The 18098-nt window shown below is 49.6% G+C and overlaps 7 protein-coding genes across 7 annotated transcripts; 5 read left to right on the top strand and 2 right to left on the bottom strand.

The window, feature by feature from the left end:
- Positions 1 to 268: 268 nt before the first annotated feature.
- On the bottom strand, positions 269 to 1760 carry N7519_005983 (alpha-mannosyltransferase; the record flags this gene model as incomplete). The annotated part of the gene is made up of 2 exons (XM_057292759.1): positions 269 to 542; positions 613 to 1760. 2 exons carry the CDS (start codon positions 1758 to 1760, stop codon positions 269 to 271), a joined length of 1422 nt encoding a protein of 473 aa, XP_057147570.1.
- An 890-nt stretch (positions 1761 to 2650) lies between these two features.
- N7519_005982 (Zn(II)2Cys6 transcription factor domain-containing protein) lies at positions 2651 to 3412 on the top strand (the record flags this gene model as incomplete). Its single annotated transcript, XM_057292758.1, has 1 exon — positions 2651 to 3412. One exon carries the CDS (start codon positions 2651 to 2653, stop codon positions 3410 to 3412), a length of 762 nt encoding a protein of 253 aa, XP_057147569.1.
- A 207-nt stretch (positions 3413 to 3619) lies between these two features.
- N7519_005981 (uncharacterized protein) lies at positions 3620 to 5065 on the top strand (the record flags this gene model as incomplete). Its single annotated transcript, XM_057292757.1, has 1 exon — positions 3620 to 5065. The coding sequence occupies one exon, from the start codon at positions 3620 to 3622 to the stop codon at positions 5063 to 5065; it is 1446 nt and encodes a 481-aa protein (XP_057147568.1).
- A 4254-nt stretch (positions 5066 to 9319) lies between these two features.
- On the top strand, positions 9320 to 10555 carry N7519_005980 (uncharacterized protein; the record flags this gene model as incomplete). The annotated part of the gene is made up of 1 exon (XM_057292756.1): positions 9320 to 10555. One exon carries the CDS (start codon positions 9320 to 9322, stop codon positions 10553 to 10555), a length of 1236 nt encoding a protein of 411 aa, XP_057147567.1.
- Positions 10556 to 12660: 2105 nt separating this feature from the next.
- On the top strand, positions 12661 to 14796 carry N7519_005979 (potassium channel family protein; the record flags this gene model as incomplete). The annotated part of the gene is made up of 3 exons (XM_057292755.1): positions 12661 to 12860; positions 12916 to 13054; positions 13183 to 14796. 3 exons carry the CDS (start codon positions 12661 to 12663, stop codon positions 14794 to 14796), a joined length of 1953 nt encoding a protein of 650 aa, XP_057147566.1.
- A 430-nt stretch (positions 14797 to 15226) lies between these two features.
- Positions 15227 to 15931, top strand: N7519_005978 (uncharacterized protein; the record flags this gene model as incomplete). The annotated part of the gene is made up of 1 exon (XM_057292754.1): positions 15227 to 15931. The coding sequence occupies one exon, from the start codon at positions 15227 to 15229 to the stop codon at positions 15929 to 15931; it is 705 nt and encodes a 234-aa protein (XP_057147565.1).
- Positions 15932 to 16011: 80 nt separating this feature from the next.
- Positions 16012 to 16928, bottom strand: N7519_005977 (uncharacterized protein; the record flags this gene model as incomplete). Its single annotated transcript, XM_057292753.1, is given in 3 exon segments — positions 16012 to 16431; positions 16445 to 16797; positions 16856 to 16928. 3 exon segments carry the CDS (start codon positions 16926 to 16928, stop codon positions 16012 to 16014), a joined length of 846 nt encoding a protein of 281 aa, XP_057147564.1.
- Between the last annotated feature and the right edge of the window lie 1170 nt (positions 16929 to 18098).

The raw sequence follows: 18098 nt of genomic DNA, 5'->3' as shown, positions 1-18098 counted from the left end.
GTAACAGGCATCAGATACCTGCAACCGTTCCAAAGGGTGGCTGGCTTATTTAGCCAGAAGAAAATGGCTGGGTGGTTGAAGGACCCCACTGCCAAGGAAGGCAGTGCTCATCGTCACAGATACCGAGGCAATGGGAAGCATATATCCGGAGTGCAGTTGGATTTAAGCCAAACACTGGAATCCTGTTGGGCAGGCGGGGTGGAGTGCAGGGAGGCTGGGCAAGCCGAGGAGGGACCCAAGGCACAAAATGTGCCGGTGAGACCTGAGATCAGCCATCCAGGGTAAACTTGGGATCATCGTCATGCGGCTCAGCAAAGACATGGCTCCAGTATTCCTCGACTCTCTTGCACAGGTCCACTTTGTTCTCCCACGTTTTGAACGCCGTTTCGAGCTGGCAGCTCACCCACTTGATTTCCTCCCAGTAAGCTCTTTCAACATCGTATCCAAATCGCTGGATGGTCTGTGGGGGTGCCGTCCAGGCGCGTCCATCTGAGCCGTCCTCCTTCAAGGTAGGTGTTGTTTCCCATCCCAAGCCGAAAATCCTATCACCGGGGTTGAACTTGGGATGGCTTTGCATGGATGAAGAAAATGTGCGGTGCGGGGGCAACGGACTCGTCTTTTACACGCCACTTATCCTGTTGGATCAAGGCAAAGTCCTCGCGTGGATCTGATTGTGCCATAGCTGATCCAGACAGCCCATCCGCATTCGCGTGTCCGATGGCTTGCACCCTCTCACTGACAGTGTAAAAAGGGGCGCCTACAGCTGAGGCAGCTTGAATGAAGGTCTCCTTGTCTCCCTCGCCAGGTCCACCTTGACTTAACAAGCGGAAATAATGCGAGGGGCCGTAAAAGTTATAATATGCCGCCAGCAAGAGAGCTAGGGAGTGGGTCTTCTTAGAGACCAAGAAGGCTCCGGTTTCTGACGATTGTCTGGCAGTCATGGATGGTGCCTGTTGGCGTGAAATCCTGTAGTATAACGGTGATGCGGAGGAAGCCCAGAAGTCTGGCCATGTGACAAGACCGTGGGTCTTAAATGGCTCCGAGTCTAGCAGTTCCTCGGGTTTACCGAGAGGGAAGCAGTCCGCATCCATCCAGACAATCTCTTCGAAGGACGAAAAAAGAACAGCGAAGATCTTGAGCTGATAGTGTTCAATGATATCTTTACCCACAACATCCGCCAGCACCAAGCACCGCGCATCGAGTTTGGGAAGCACCTCATTGCAAAGATGTTTCTCGTGCTCGGTGGCATCCTTCATGTAGAGTTCAACCGGCAGCTTTGACCCCGCGCGGCGGAGCATGCGTAGTGATGAGACAAAAACGGGCAGGTACGTAGAACCAGCTGTTGATACCAGTCCTCGCTTGCCTGGGGTATGAATCGGCTTCAACTCCTTGCCCGAGTTCTTAACATCCTCGATGAAAGCCGCATGGGCTTCTTCCATCTTGTGCACATCTCCCTCGCCCAGGCCGGTCAGATCGGGTCGGGGCAGGTCTTTTGTGGGATCAAAGTGCTGAGCTTCGGCGTCGCCTCGCTTTTCCGGGGAAGGACAACTCGGTTTGTGGCGTTCAATTATGGGTCGAAGGACTTTCCAGAAGTCTTTCTGGCGTTCGGCGAGTGGAACCTCGAATGCTGTGTTTGGGACTAGGGGGACGGTGGAGGACGCGGTGATCGGAGACCGGTAAAAGTGGACGGTGCATACTAGAATCAAAGCGAGCGTCGCCAGTACGAGCGCCTTCACTCTTCCAGGTCGCAAAGCACTCATTATTGCTAGATAGTTCGGGTAACTGCGCTTTGATCCAGGGGTTCAGGGAGTGGCGCACGGCCACGCCGATCGATCTTTATTGACCAAGTCAAAGTAAAAAGGCTCACATATAACTATTGCTCGATGGAGAGAGCGCGATGACCGGTTGATGTTGTTCTGGCGTAGGTATTGTTCCAGGGCGGAAAGAAGATCTGGGCTTGGCAAGTCTTTGCCGCGTAGGCAAATACTTTTTACATCACGGAGTACACGGCTTGGGTGAACCAGCATTTTGTCTACATATATTGTTACTATTGTTATATTAATATAATTAGTTTTGGATCCATTGGTTTCAATTTCGGACATGAGACACGAGATCACTGGAATCCACCGATTTCATACTATGGAAGCCGCTAACTAGCGTACGTTATAAGGCCAACATCAAGGCCAGATTATGGAACAAAATCGAAGAACACATGTGAGACACTGAGGGATTATATTCCAATGATATCAATGAATTTCATGATCATCGTGGAACCATTTGCCTTTTCGAAAAGGCGCCCCAGTCCACTTGGACAGTTCTCCCTAAACGACTAAAACGCGGATCAGCCTCCACCGGGGAAGATCGCATATCCACCCCCCAATCTTTCTCCGTCATATTATTCCATCTTTTTCCACTCTGCAGGACTCAGAGAGTTTATCGTTTTTATTTAAACACGACTTCCACCCCCAGATCCCTGTTTGAATTCGCCGATCTCGTGGCATTCGATATTTCCGCCCCAATTACAAATCTTCAACCCCAACACCTTGGAAGTAACCTACGCCCCGTGAACGCCTACCACACTCCAATCGCACAGGTCTTTCAAGGTCTAAACGGATGGACTCCGTGCGGGCATTGCCCACGCCCGTCAAAGATGGCCTCCGATAATGCAGATCGTCCCTCGCGAGACCCCGCGCCTAAGGGAAAATCCCGCAAGACCGACCCGAACGCTCCGATCCGGAAACGCCGCAAGAGAACTGTGGTCAGCGGAGCCCCCGACGACTGCTTTGCCTGCTCCAAGCGAGGAGCACGGTGTGACCGGCGCCGACCTTATTGCTCCCAGTGCCTCGACCTCGGCCGCGAATGTTCCGGATACAAGACGACGTTGACATGGGGTGTTGGAGTCGCAAGTCGAGGGAAACTCCGGGGCCAGAAGCTTCCGGTGATGCAATCGGAAGAACAATTATCGGGGAATGCTGTGAAATCGCAACCGGAGGCCTCAAGCAGCAGCGGCCCATCTTCGCGGGTGCCTGCCGATTCTTCGGCCCCGATGCCTCCGTCAACCGGCCCTGAAATGGCATCGTTTGGCACAAGGACGCCGGGTGTGAAACAGGAAGGTAGCCCACCTATGATGCCTGCTGCCTTTGACATGTCTTCGAACATGGCTTGGACAATGGACATGCCAGATCCACAAACGTGGTCGAGCACGCTTGCTGCTCCGCCTGCTATTTCAGGGCTTCCTTTGCCCAGTCGGCCGATGATTCCAAACACAAGCCAAGATATGACCCCGGAGCCACCATTGCTATATGCTCCCATTCAAAGCCCGACGGCTAATTCTGGGTCTCTGGTTTGGCCGACGGCAGTTCCATCCTCGTCCCAGGCTGCTACTCCCCCCGGCGTCACAAGACACGGATGAGGAGGAGGTCAAATACGATCCTAATTATAATATGCTCTGGAACGCCGCGCATTCTCCCTCACTCTCTCAGCTCCTCTTGGCACGATCTGTGGGTCGGACCCCGCGTCTTCGTTATCTCATCAGTTACTACGCCGAAGTCATTACCCCCATGATTGTTGCCTTCGATACCCGACAAATCCGTTCCGGACTCACGTTATACGCTTGGCGATGGAGAGTGAGGCTTTGCAGGAGGCGATTGCAACGTTGGCTACGAGCAACTTGCGCCAGAGGCGAGAGCACAACCACCTCTCCACGGAACGAACTCTGCCAGCACGGATGTCATCAATGGCTCACCGCGCCCTCACTGATGAAGATTTCCAAGATCGATATGGCATCTCAATGGTCGAAGGGTATATGAGAGAAGAAAATCACCATCGAGGGATGGCCGTCAAGGCTTTAAATGCTGATTTGGCCGACCCTCGTCGCAGATTGTCGGACTCTGTACTGGCGACATTGTTAATGCTCTGTCTGTTCCACGGCTGTGATACTGGCGTTGCCGGATTCCGCGCTCAATTCGCTGGAGTAACAAGACTACTTGCGATCCGAATGCGCCATTCCCGTGTCATACCGGATAGCCTCAAATGGTTCATCCGCATGTTCTCGTGGTTTGATACATTAACAGCTACCACAAATGACCGTGACGTCCAACTACGCGGAACATGTTTGGAGATCAGCTCCAAAACTGATGGAGAATGGGGTCTGGAGAACCTGGCCGGCTGTGATGGTCGTCTGTTCAAGCTGATTTCTCAGCTGGGCCGTTTGAATCTCCTGAGTCAGGAACAGGAGCCCAACCTATCGCGCCCAAAGGATGCTAGTGTCCCCACTGCATCCCTCCCTCCTAACATGCTGTTCCCGGGATGGGAAACAGTTGTGCCCAATCCAGGGATGAGCTCCGTACCGGAATACGGATTTTCTCTTCCCACGCCACCGCAAAGTAGCGACTCATCCCGTCGTCCTTCCTCTCCAGAATTCTGGACAGAGTGGTATTCGCTCAGGCAGCGACTCGAATCCTGGCGATTCGACCCACCTGCTCAGGCCTCTCAGGCTGCTTTCCCTTCTCCGCCCTTGTCTGCATCTACAATGACCTGGAACGCTACTACCTATGTGACGCCACAGACTTCCTCATCAGCATATCAAGTGGCACCCGAGAATCTCCAGGACGTCTACCAGATCTCGGAGTGCTTCCGTCACGCAGCCCTTCTCTACTGCGAACGTCTAGCCGAGCCGACCCTTCCATCGTCTCATGGCCGTATTCAGCATCTTGTCCAGCTCGCCATGCACTGCATCATTACCGTGCAATCAGACGTATATCTTCTCTGGCCACTGTTCATTGTCGGCTCGGAGTGTGTCCAGGACGATCACCGTTCGGTCATCCGCGATCGCTGCAAGGATATCTCCAAGGACTCTGGCTTTATCAACAACCTTTCCTGTCTAGAGCTTCTGGAACAGATCTGGGCTGAGCATTCCGATGAATCTTCATTCCCGATTTATCCCAGCGGGTTCGGTCCCCCGCCTCCGCTGGCTGGTGGCAGGGCACCAGCTTCTTCGCAGGCCTTCCGTTGGTCCCGCGTTATGCAGGCCAAGCGGGGTGACGGCGAGTACATGGTTGCATAGACTATTTATCTTATATCTCTTTCTTAATTGCCCGAGCTATATGCTTGCGGTTTCCAGCTTTACAGCATTCTGGTGGGACGGACTCATTGGATTTTTCTTTGTTCGGGGATCAGCGACTCGCGTGTTGTGTTTTTGACAAACATGATACGATTCATTCTATGTGCAGCAATATTGTCTCCAGTCAATACTATCTACATTATATATACTCTTCCTTTTCTGGTTTGCCAGGCGCTCAAATAGCACTTCATGCATGTCTGTACATATATACCTGAAACCCCTTTTAAATAGAACTAGATCATGTCATAATCTTACCCATGGAATAAACCCGTGGCCAACGGGTTCACATTCGCCCATTACAAGCAATTCCCAATATCTGCGCCGCTGAACAACTTAGTAGTACGTTGTAGGGGATATAAACCTACGTCCTACATGACCAAGGCCCAAAGGCGCAGCCAAATAGGGGCTGGCCCAAGCCACTCGGAGATAACGAGAGAGCCAACCCGAGTCATCCGCAGGAGTTGGTTGGTATGCAACCTAACCAAAGCCCCCTTCGCCTATCACACATCCCACGGCGTAACGACAAAAGCACCAACCAACACCTAGCCCCAACCAAGACCTATAGGCGCTTACGGAGTATGTTATAGGGCACAGGGCAAGGGCAGATATGCAAACCCTATATGATCAGCACGCACAACGAAAACCTCAAAAGCCCAATACCCAAGCCCGATATCAATAATACACGTACTAATTACCCTCGAGGACCTCCCCGACCGCTAGTATTCCAACCGGGCCTAGAATACCAATAACAAACACTAAAATGGGCCCAAGGTTTTGTTTTGATTCTCCCACGGCAAAGCCGACACCCGCTCGTGCAAGGGGTAGCAGATAGATAGGATTCAGTTACAAACCATACTATTCATGTGATATAGTTTTATGGATCTTGTCCAGAGCGTGCATGCGTGCATCAGTCCATGTTTAATTAGACGGCGAGGGGGTGAGGTAGGTGCTTGCAAGTGTAGGTGAAGGCTGTTATCATTACCACACTCCCTGTACTTCCAGACTTGGCGGGCTTGATATCAAAAAGCAAATTTACCAATTAATCCGCATTGAAATCCGCAGTCGACCAGGGTTCTGTAATCTCGGAGTATCGAGTACCCACCCGGCATCTAGGCATCCAACCCCTATATCCAAAACCTGATTTTGTCTAAGGATATTCAGCCGTTAGACCGCGCTTCGAGCATATGAATATGCATGATACACTAGTTGTCGGCTATACTAGGCTTACCGAGTCGCACGAGAAGCACATATAAATTAAAGCCAATTATTTCAGGGGAGACGGTGTACAGAGATTGTGTCCCCGTGCGCCAGTTCAAGGTTATGTTCCTACAGCCGAGGGAAGATGCGTCCCGGCTTCCAGCCCGGCCTCCCTGCAGCCTTGTTAGCGGACTTGTGGGTTTTGGGCTTTAAACCTTCCAGAAATTCCATGGCTTTTAGGCGAGCTGGCGTTACCCACTCAACAAATTAAATTTTATATATCACCTTATTTGCTTTCTTTTGTTCCGTCCCTGGCTGAATTCAGCTTGGTTGGGGGTGGCGAAGGAGGCAGAAATAGGGGGCGTTGTCAAATAAGATCTGTTAGACGCTGGATTATCTTCGGTGGGCAGATAGATATGTCAACATATTTTTTTTTTTAACTGCTGCCTGCATGTGAGATCCATCTTGCAGACACGATTAAAAAAATATGTTGGGTGAATTAATTAATTCCTTGAAAAATAAATAGAAATAAGCCATGTGCAACCCTAGATGATCGGCAGTGCAGGACGGGTTTTTTGCCTTCTGTTTGGCTGGTTGGCTAAGACAAGGGGGGATTCTCGAAGGGTTGACTCACCCAAGGAAAAAAAAACAAAACCCTCGAATCAGGGGTGGACCTGGGATTCTTTTGTGTGGGCAGCAAGGACGTGCTGGAAATTCCGGCTTTCATTCCTTGATTCGGTGCGTGAGCGTAAAAACCATGTCGGTATTTGTGGTATTTGTGGTGGCGCGAAACTGCGGTGGTCCTGTTCTTTACATCGAACATGTGCCCTGTTTCATAGAATAGAGAGCAGTTATAGATGTTGTAATATTAGCGTGTAGTCTCAGGTTGGATCTCCCACTGCCGGTCATGACGCACACTGTACATCGAGTAGCGTTGGCTGCTATCAGACCAGTCCCGAAAAGGCAGACTAGGGCTTGAAACTGAATACGATCGCAGCCATAGCGAGTCGCCTATTGTTCATCGCCCCACGCTGAAACAATGAACCGTGGACAGCCAATATCAAAAATGGATAACAGCTCAGTGATTCAGAAGTGACTCCATTTTGCTTATGGTTGGAGGACTCACTGCCCCCATTATGCGGCTTCGATCCTAACGCGTTGTACACAGCCGCTGCGCATCTCTCGATCTCATACTTGTTAATAGCTATTTTTACTCTTAGGCCGAAGACTTTTTGCCCACTAGAAGATATTGATGGTCAGACCCAAGCAGCAAGTTGCGGTCTGCGAAATTCTCTATATTTTTGCCCAAAATGGCGGTTGCTGCCCAGCGACGCAGCGGTAAAGCCTATGCATGGCCCGTGATGTCGCCCAAGATGGCAGTGCGAAGTGGATGTGTGTGTAAAAAAAGATACTGATGGGGCTCGTTAGTCGTTTCTCTTGCCATGGCAACGTGTTCGTATATGTTACAGAAAGTAATAATGTCCGAAATCTCTGGGGTTTTGGTGGAGTCTGATGTCTGAACCACTGGACGAGACGGGATGGGCCGTCGTGGAATCTGGGATGCCGTCGGTCCAACCATGGAACCGGCTTTTTGCGCACTGCATACATCGAGCGCTGCCTCTCGTAAATAAGTACTTGGACCGGTAGTTACTACTAGAGGATGTTGTCTTATATGATCGATATAAAGTACCATTTGCTATATACAGTATTGTGCGCAATGCTGCAACTAATGATGGCGTTCATGCAGATAAACTGTATGAGGTATAGAAAATGTAGCCTAGTTCTGGAAGTCGAGCACATGGCTTTGCGCTCATCCAACCCAACCATGACACGCCAGCTGATAGAGGGGTGATCTAAACTAGTTACATTGCCAGACAGCTGTAAGGCAGCCAGTAAGATCCTTTGTGGGATGACACTCCGTCTTAGTGGCGACATTACGGCTGTTTTTAGCCTTTCCCTCAGAGTCAGTCCACCAAGAGACGGTCAAAAAATCTGCTAAGCAGTTGCCTTGAGACTGGCAAACTCAAAGACACCGAGGAAAATGCAGTTGTCCGCTGCCCGATTCAAATGAGGGGCTATCAGCCAAGCGGTTTGCATATTGCGTCCAATGGAAGCGTCTCCATCTGGACTAGCTTGAGGGGTAGCGACATCGAGACATGATGGTACTTTGGTTCTAGCAGACTGACGAGTGAGATAGAAAGTACTAGTTTCTACGAGAGTGACTCGATTGTATTTCCAAGGTTGCCACCTAAAATTGAGTCATAATATGTAATAGCTGAGCTCGAGCGCAAGCTATAAGAGCGATGGACTATCTTCCAGATGGAGGAAAACCATAAATAAAATTATAACTTTCAGAAATGAATAGAATACGCTGAAATGGAAATTCAATACCCGTAAGAAAAGAAAGAATCCAAACGCCACAGCCCACAACGCCAACTCACACGCGCCAGCCACTAGCGGGTGCACTGATTGGCCCTGCGCCAATATCACCGGCGCTGACATTAAGGATCCATCTTCCCTTTTCCCTTTCATCGGGTTGAAATTTTTTACTCTCCACCTCTCTCCACTGAAACCAAAGCCATTAACATCTTTTGGAGCGGAGGTCTCTCTGCTCTTTGTTTTTCCTCAGAGTCTCCTTTTATCAATAGGAGATCTTGGGTCCTAGGATCCCCTAAACGCACACTCTCTCTCTTTTCCTCGGATTGACCGAAGAACGTTCAAATGCCCTCTCAGCACATTCAGTCTCAACCCTCCTCTCTTCGATCGGAAACCGTACCACGGTGACGGTCCTACTACCCAAAAAAACCCTATCTGACCTGCAGTGTTAAAGTCGGCGTCAATTTCTGTTTCGGTGCACGATATCCTGTATAATATACTTGGTGTTCTTTTTTTTTTTTTTGCTGATTTCATTTAACTGCCTTTGGATTGTTTGCATTTCCGGCTTGTCGCCTCTTTTTTTACATTATCTGATCGACTGGTGCTCCATATGCTCGCGCGATAATGTATCATTACTCCAGTCCACCGCCCGGGTGGTCAACCTACGACTACACTCAATCACCTCCCACCTCACCTCAATACGCCTACTACGCCTCTCAGTTCGCCAACTCCTACACTTCACCCCGGGGCACCTCGCGACGACACAACCGCAAGGCCAGTTACACGGCCACCAAAGAAACACCATGGTATTCGTCGGGCTACACACAAGGCTACTATGAAGCGACCCCAGACTATGGCATTCCATCGCGAAAGCACGATCATGTAAGTGCTTCTTTTGCGGGAAAGCCCAAACACCACCGATACTCCTCGACCGGTCATCCTACGGGGGATGGCCTCGGCAACGGATACTACCCGTCGCAATCGCAGACTCGACCCATCTTCGTAGATGTGGTCGACGAAGCATTCGATATCCCGCGCACCAACGCCCGCGAGCCCCGTACCGGTCGCCCAGGTCGTCCCCCGGCCTCGAATCCCACTCGAGATGGCCCTGGCCAACACCGTCGCACCACCTCGACCTCTTACCGCAAATCAAATCCAGCTGATTCTCACTTTTACTTCACTCAGGCTCCTAACAACGAGGATATCGAAGCGGCCAGACGCTCCCGCGCAAGGCGCCAATCCACATCAACTCGCACTCCCAGCAAACCCAAACCACCACCAGCTACTGCCAAACCGCCACCCATCGCCACCGAAGATGACGCCGTGGCCGCAGGGATCCCAGCAGGCTATTCAATCAAGAACTGGGACCCGACCGAAGCGCCGATCATCTTGCTCGGTAGTGTATTTGATGCGAACTCTCTCGGAAAGTGGATCTACGACTGGACCGTCTTTCATCATGGGGCATCGACGCCCATGGCCGACGTCGCGGGCGACTTGTGGCTATTGTTGATCAAGCTGGCGGGCAAAGTAAAGAGGGCCGACGAATGTCTCACTCGCATCCAACGCGTGGAGGCGCAGGAAGTCGTCGAAGACTTCCTGGAAAGCGGCGAGCGCCTCTGGTCCCGATTCAAGAAGCTCCTCAAGGGCTGCGAACTTTACATGTGGAAGGCCGCCAAACGAGAAGGTGGCAAAGGGCCCGTATCGATGGGCCGCAATGCAGGTTGCGAATTTGTCGAATCGATTTTCGGTCGCGACCGTGAGCTTGAAAATACCGAGAAGCTCATGAATAGTATTCGTCTTTGGAATATGCGATTCGACGCCAACTGCGAAGACATTCTGCGCCGACCGACGGCTGCATAGGATGTTTTCTTCATACGCTTTTTTTTATACACCGACCGAGGGAGCGATTCCCCCAAAAGAGACAGACTTTCCTACTGCTTTTCTTATCTACATTTGGAGCATTTGAAACTTGTTGAATCGCATTTGGAGCGTGTTTTGGCTTCGGCTGGCTTTGCTCGTTGCATTTACTGTCTGTTTTTTCGATCCATGGATGTTGCCCAGGATTCGACACAAAAGATCATCGTTATTGTTTTTGCTTTTTCGGTGCCGGCGCCTTGCTTTTGATCTCGTTTCTGTCATAGGACGGCGCCCTCTTGATCTATTCTATTCCATTTCTGGCGTCCTTGTTTAATCTTTTCATTTCTGGCCGTCAAGTCCGTTTTGTCTTGCCGTTGAAGTCCGTGTCACTCTGCTTCGATGATACCATCTTGCGATTTCTTATATACGTGCTTGTCCTTTTTTTTTCGTTTTATTTCCTTTGTCTTTCGCACAGCTATCTACTTTTTTTTCTGTCCTTTAAGCTTTTGATGTTGGGTCGGAGGAATCGGGTTGTACATAGAACCAAGACGACCCATACGTCCGATAGACCCTGACACTCGTTAATACTTTCTCATGCTATACTTTCTCCTATACATGCCGAGACCAAACCATCTATACATCTGTAAAGTCAATATTATTTCCACGTAGTCCAGATCCCCCCAAAACAGGCAATGATGTGATGTGATACCCCTCAGCGCTTCCTGCGCAATGCAAGTATGTGGATCACTACCCCGCCCTGTAGAACCATAGAAAGCGCCTAGAATCGCTCTGTTGGAGTTTTGTATTTGATCGTTCACTGGCTGTACGCCCTCCAAAAGTTATGTAGGTACTATCACTCCCATAACGGCTGATGTCACATTTCATATAGTATAGGTCCCAGCGTCGGATCAATTTGCGTTTTCTCATGCAGGTGATCGTGGCTGTTATTGGCTTCGAAATTCAAATGCATGCACGTTGGGGGTTCCCGAGGGTGTGGCGATCCTATCACAGGTGAGGCACAGGGGTGTGGTTGCGTGCATGACTTTCTAGCTTTGTTCTGGGTTGCATGGTGATCCTAGTTTTGAGGCATTATTATAAAGTATGGTGACGGTGGTTAGATATAGTTATGGTTCATGTTCAGGGTGTTTGGTTTAGTATAGATTGAAGGCTCGGGGGAAGTGATATTCTTGATTGTGTTGAGTACATGCTTAAATAGATGCTCTAGGCTAAGGTATTAATTAGCTTATATGGATACTGGCTCAGACTTCCAGGTTGCTTTTTGAATCTCTTTCTTGATTTGGAGTCATACCGAGCTTGTGAGACGTTGGCCCCGGAGGTTGGAGCACGAGCCGGCCATATGTTAATACCATGGACACGCTTGGGAACTGACATGAGATGAAGTTCATAACAGTTTGAACTTGACATAAAAGCATAAGCCTATGGGGGTGCCATAATTCTTACCTACGTTATTGCCGGGGTTAGCCCTGGACATGGACTCTTAAGTCCATGTGGCCATACAACCTTATTTGCCCTGTCAGACCTATTTCAGCGGCTGATTGGGGGATATTCAGCCAAACGTGTTCAAACTCGTATTTCATAATTTCTAAAGTTCAAATGTTGTGTTGTTGTGAACTTTGGAGAATAATGATGACGCACGTGGGGCAGTCACGGGACCGCAAACACAGCGATCGTCGACATCCCTGCTATCAGATAGCAGGTTATCTAGCGCCTGAATCCCCGCATTGAGTGGGTTACTTGAGATATTATTACTCGACTCGGACTTATTTGGAGACCTGTTTGGGAGACAACAATCAAGAAGTACCAGAACTCCTTGTTTCCCGCTGTCTTGATGCAATCTCATTGCGGATATGACCCTTGAAGTTCCCCTCAAGTTTAATCTAGTTCCTGGAGAGTGACCTGGTGCTTCAAGATATTTGAGGGCTTAGCCTTAAACCTACAAGACTCATTGGGCTTTGCGACTGCCCCATATCTGGGCATATGGTCATGCTAGATAAACAATGCAACATGGATCTACGACAGAGGGGATGCCCAGAGACGAAAAGTCTGATAGGCTATCCCTATGGGGATGGATCCGGGATCAATTTCACATGAGACCACCTGAAGATGATGAGCCACAGTCGTGGTGGATTGCATCCACAGCCATCCCGCTAGTTGCTGCTACAACGGGACCACTCGCCAATGTCATGTCAGTCACCGCATTGGTTGTGCCATGGCGAAGCCAAATTCTCTCCTATGAAGATAGCACTGCTGGAAACCTCATTCAAGAAGGATATCCAGACCCTCGCTGGTGAGTACAGAGCAAGAGGGTACCCTGAATCAGGTTTCTCTAACACCACGAATAGGAGCATTTCCCTAAATGCCATCTCGCTTTGTTGCGGGATTGTGGGCAATATGTTTTTATTGTTCAATTTTACCCAGATCGTACGCTATATTATAGCCTTGCCTGTGACAATCATTTTGTGGTTCATATCCGCCGGAATCGTGAGTAACATTTCTCCGTCCCTGGTTTTGTATGTCCAGACCTAACGCTTGCTTGTAGCTATGTGGAATTACCATAGCCACAGATATCTATAACCCCCCCGGTAGGCATTGATAGGGTCTACTCGCAGGGTTATTGGAGTGCCGTCATTGCGGCAGTCCTCTACTTTATCTTAAGCTTCGTCTTGATGATCAACATGCTAGGGTATTTCCTAGGCAAATATCCGCAACACTTCTCGCTGACTGGCGAGCAACGAACCCTGATCCTACAAATGACTGCTTTGGTGGTTTGGCTATTGATTGGCGCGGCTATTTTCCAGCGAGTGATCGGGATCTCTTTCGCCGATGCGTTGTACTTCTCCGATGTCACCGTCCTCACATTAGGGTATGGCGACATCACTCCCACGAATTCCGTCGGTCGTGGTCTTATTTGGCCATATGCGGTCATTGGAATTATCATTCTGGGACTCGTCGTGGAAAGCATCTTTAAATTTGCCCGCGAGGTTCACTACGACAATGTCGTTCAGAAACACATTGAGCAGAAACGGCAATACACTTTGGAGCAGTCAATCGGTTTTGACGAGGTCGACTCTTCTCAAGGGAAACGCCCGACTAGTGGAGAAGTTATTACCCCTCCGGCTCTTACTCGCCAAAGCTCCAAGACTCATCATCATCGGCCAATTCGCAATACCATCAACGCCCTTGCCACTGGTCGCCGACCCAGGGTCCTTGTCATGCGTGAAGAAAAAGATCGGTTCGACGCTATGCGCCGTATCCAGTCAGATACCATGCGCTTCCGCCGCTGGAACAATTTGATCATCAGCATCGTTGCCTTCGGAATTGTGTGGTGCTGCGGAGCAGTGGTGTTCTGGAAATTAGAAGGCATTACATACTTCGAATCGCTCTACTTTTGCTTCGTCTCCCTGCTAACAATCGGCTACGGCGATTTCACACCACAGTCCAATCCAGGAAGACCTTTCTTTGTGGTATGGTCTCTGATCGCCATCCCAACCATGACCATGCTCATTTCCGAGATGAGCGACACAGTCGTCGCTGGCTTCAGGCATGCCACTGATGTAGTCGCCGATTACCTCGTGCTTCCTCAATCCCGTGTCTACAAGACATGCTTGGGTCGGATTCCCGGCATTTCCCAGTCCATACTGTCTCGCCAAGTGAAAAAGCGACGAGAGCGTGGTTTCCCACTTGAGGGGGCTGATGAATCCAACACCCGGGAAATAGCGGACGCCGAGGAGGCTGGTCAATCTAATACTCGAAGCGATGATTTAGCCGAGTCTCATCCGCACCGGTCTCTCGAGGAACTTGCCCGCGACCCGACCCCGTTCGAGCTTGCCCAGCAACTTGCCTTTGCTATTCGGCGCGCCTCGAAACAGGCTCGCGAAGGTAAACGACAACGATACTCTTACGAAGAATGGGTCGAGTTCACCCGGCTCATTCAGTTTACTGACCCGCGAGCTCGGCCGCCTTCGTCACAGAGAAACCAGCCAGTAAGTGAGGAAGGCCTTTTGAATGATGAAGATGAATATGGACTTGTTAATTGGGATTGGATTGGTGAGAATAGTCCCATGTTGGCAAAACAGACAGAGCCCGAGTGGGTTCTAGATCGGTTGTGTGAAAGCTTGATTCGGTACGTGTCGACTCAAGAGAGTCGGGCTGTGGGAGGTGGTACCGATTTGACGGAAGAGCCAACGCTGAGAAAGGAGAGGGATATTGGGTTAGATGAATGAGTTTCTTAGTTTGTCCATGGGTATATGTAGCTTGTATGCACAGCCCTGGAGGGAACATATATGCTTCCGAAAGAGGGAAGTGGGCCCACGTCACAGGTTGGTACCTGGATATTTATCTCTGCCTGCAGATCATGGCACCATGTAGTTTTAAGAGAAGGTGCGAACATACATGTAGCCAGTAGCTTCCTCTAAATACAGCCGTTAAATGACGGATTCATCCTACATTCCCTTATTGACAACTTCCAAGGTTGTCGTCAACAAGCAAAGCTACAGTCATTATGGTTTGAGTCCCCACATACGTGGGGCTGTGTAACTATGATGCCTTGAGGCTCAGTCTATTTAGCAACATACACTTCCAAGGATGCTGTCTGACATCCCCCAGTTTTTACCAAACATACAACATTACCCCCCTACATCAACAATCCCAAAGATGACTACCAACATCCCTGAGATCCTCCTACTCTGCATGGACAAGGACTTCATAACAGCCTTCAACGATGCCCTCAACACAACCTGGCCAGACCACAACCCAGAAAAACTAAAGATCACCCCAATACACGAGCGCCTAAACACCCTTCCAGAAGGAACAACCTTCGACCTAATCGTCTCGCCAGCAAACTCCTACGCCCACCTCGACGGAGCCTTCGACCACGCCATCTCCAAGACCTTCAGCCCACGAGAGGACTACCACGCTCTGACACGCGCAGCTCAAACAGTCCTTTACGAGAAATGGCGCGGTTTTGCGCCACCGGGCTCGTGCACGCTTGTTGAGTTCCCGGATGACCTGAAGCAGAATAAATACGGCTGTGGATGGGTGGCTATTTGTCCGACGATGCGTGAGCCTGGGAATGTGCGCTGGGATAGGGAGATTGTCTATGAGTGTGTTTGGAGCTTGTTGTGTCAGGTTGAGGGGCATAATCGTGCAACGGAGGGGGTGGGGAGGATTGGCAGGATTCTTATGACGCCGTTGGCTACGGGGGTCGGGAAGGTTAGTAAGGAGCGCTGGGCGGTGCAGACGGTGCTCGCGCTGAGGCAGTTTGTTGATGCTGTCGAGAGGCCTGAGAGGTGGGGAAAGCTTGGGTGGGAGGAGATTGAGAAGGAGTCTCTTGAGGTCGTGAGGACTTGGGCGTTGTGAGTTGTTGTCGTGGATGAGTTCAGGCTTGCTAGGAGACATTTGTTTTCCTATTATTTTTATAGAATGAGATGTGTATTTCCCTATCCTTTCGCAGAATGAAATGTCCTCCAGCTCTCTTCGAGGGCTGGTTGACCCCAGTCTTTCATCCATTCCGACTGCAATATTTGTTGCGCTGTCGCTCTTTCTCCCGGCTGGAAGGTCAGCATTGAGCGAAGCATCGCCTCGAATGCCTTTCTCTCCCTCTCCGTCACGATCTTTGGGCCCGCCTTGGCCCGAGGATTCTGCATACTGTAGTCAAACTTCACGTCCCAGGTCCTGCGCAGGTTGTCGTGGCCCCTATATGCCATATCAATTTCTCCGTCTTCGGTAAACCATTCGAGCCTTGTATGCCACTTTTCCCACCACTCGGGAGGTAAGATGCCAAGGGCTTCGACTTGCTCCGCTGTGACACAATCAGCGGTTGCAAAGAATTTGTCAAACAAAGGTCGCTGGCCAAAAATCTCCCAGAAGTACAGGCGAGTGTCCAGATGTCTGAGGGAAAGCAGAGTGGCTCATCAGAGAATCGGGCCTCAGGTGGCTGAAGGAGAGGGAGAGTCTTCGAAAAAGACCTAGCCGTTTCATAAGAGTTGAAAGGTTCTCCGAAGCGCCGAGAATGATCCTTTCCTTTCTAAGAGCAATGTTAACGCTGCGTACGCCAAACCAACCGGGGATAAAGACATGTGTAGGTATTCCATTTGATAATGGCATGCTATCTTGACGAACAACGGCCTCTGACTGTGGCTTTCCAAATTTCTCGTATAATTCTGAAGTAGAATAACGATCGATGAATTCAGGGAACTGGACGAGAATGTTACCGAGATGAAGGTCTAAGAAATCGAGGTCAGCTAGGTTATCCCGTTAAATCCACTTGTAGGCTTCACATACCGCCGTTCACAATGTTGAGGGGTGGAATAATTTCTCCACCCGGTGTAGACGGCGAGTGTCCCAGAGAATGCATAAGACTAGCCTCAAGCGTACAAGAACTGGCATCGGCGTAATCGCCTTCACTGCCACGTATCTGGCTCTTTGTAGGTCACGGGCTAGCTATATAGTCGAGTATTCTCCGTATCCAAGCTTGTCAACCAGTCGATATCGGCTGTTGTCTAAGTCGTCCCCGATTTTCAGAGGATGATATCTCCCAGGACATTATCTACCCAGCTCTTCGACGTCTTCAATAACCCTATACTGAGGCTTGCCTGGTCCCGTGGTCGATTGTGAAGGTCCGCTGGATCAATTTGTATCTCGGGTCATTTTATCTGCTTTCAGGGAGGCGGAGGTGGACATGGATGGCGTCTTTCTGATATAAGAATGGTTTGATACAAAGGTGTATACATGTCAATGAATTGGTCGTGTATCTGATTCAAGTACGTGCAAGCATCTGTGGAGTTGCGGTGACATCCCGCATAGTGACCCATCGTGTATAGCTGCCAGTGCGCATATCGTATTTGACCAGCTTCCATTACCTACAAATTCTAGTAATTAATCCCTCCAATAAATATCAACTACGACAGGGTCAATTTCTACAATAGCTCAATTCCTATAATAAGAATAGTCGGCCGCTCATACGACCGTGGTCTTAGTAGTGGTCTTCTTAGGTAGTCTTCCCCGATGGTCTTTTTATATGTCTTTTTAACAGCCTTTTCCCTGTAAACACTTCAGGTAGGCTGTTTATGTATCTAGTTATATACATATTTTCTTCCCCTTCTTAGTTTGTTAGGTAGATAGTAGGAAAGGGATAAAAAAGGCTTAATCTATAAAAGAGAGCTTCTCCATAACTATACAACCTTTAATATGTTGGTTCCTACAACACCCTAACCCCCCACATTACAGCCTTGTGTCGCTACCAAAAGGTGGCCGGTACTTAGTCTCTTAGCTTAGTTGTACATTCCTATGCCTTAGTAGCCTTATGTGATAGAGTATTCGTAATATCAAACAATTACCTACATGGGTATGCATGTCTTTTGATAATTCCTCATTGCCCACCATCCAACATAAAAGTACCAATTATTTACCCACCAAAAAGGAGGTTCTAGCAAGAATTCCAACACTTCACCATAACGTACATAATAGCCCATTCTTTATCAATCATTGATCGACCCAGGCAAAACAGTCCGGAGCGGGCGAACCC

Source organism: Penicillium mononematosum, assembly GCF_028829835.1.
Source record: "Penicillium mononematosum strain IBT 11891 chromosome Unknown utg000003l:1.0-8172316.0:1.0-8177699.0, whole genome shotgun sequence".
Classification (NCBI taxonomy): domain Eukaryota; kingdom Fungi; phylum Ascomycota; class Eurotiomycetes; order Eurotiales; family Aspergillaceae; genus Penicillium; species Penicillium mononematosum.
Note: the sequence above shows the minus strand (reverse complement) of the source record. Positions and strands in the feature narration are given on the sequence as shown.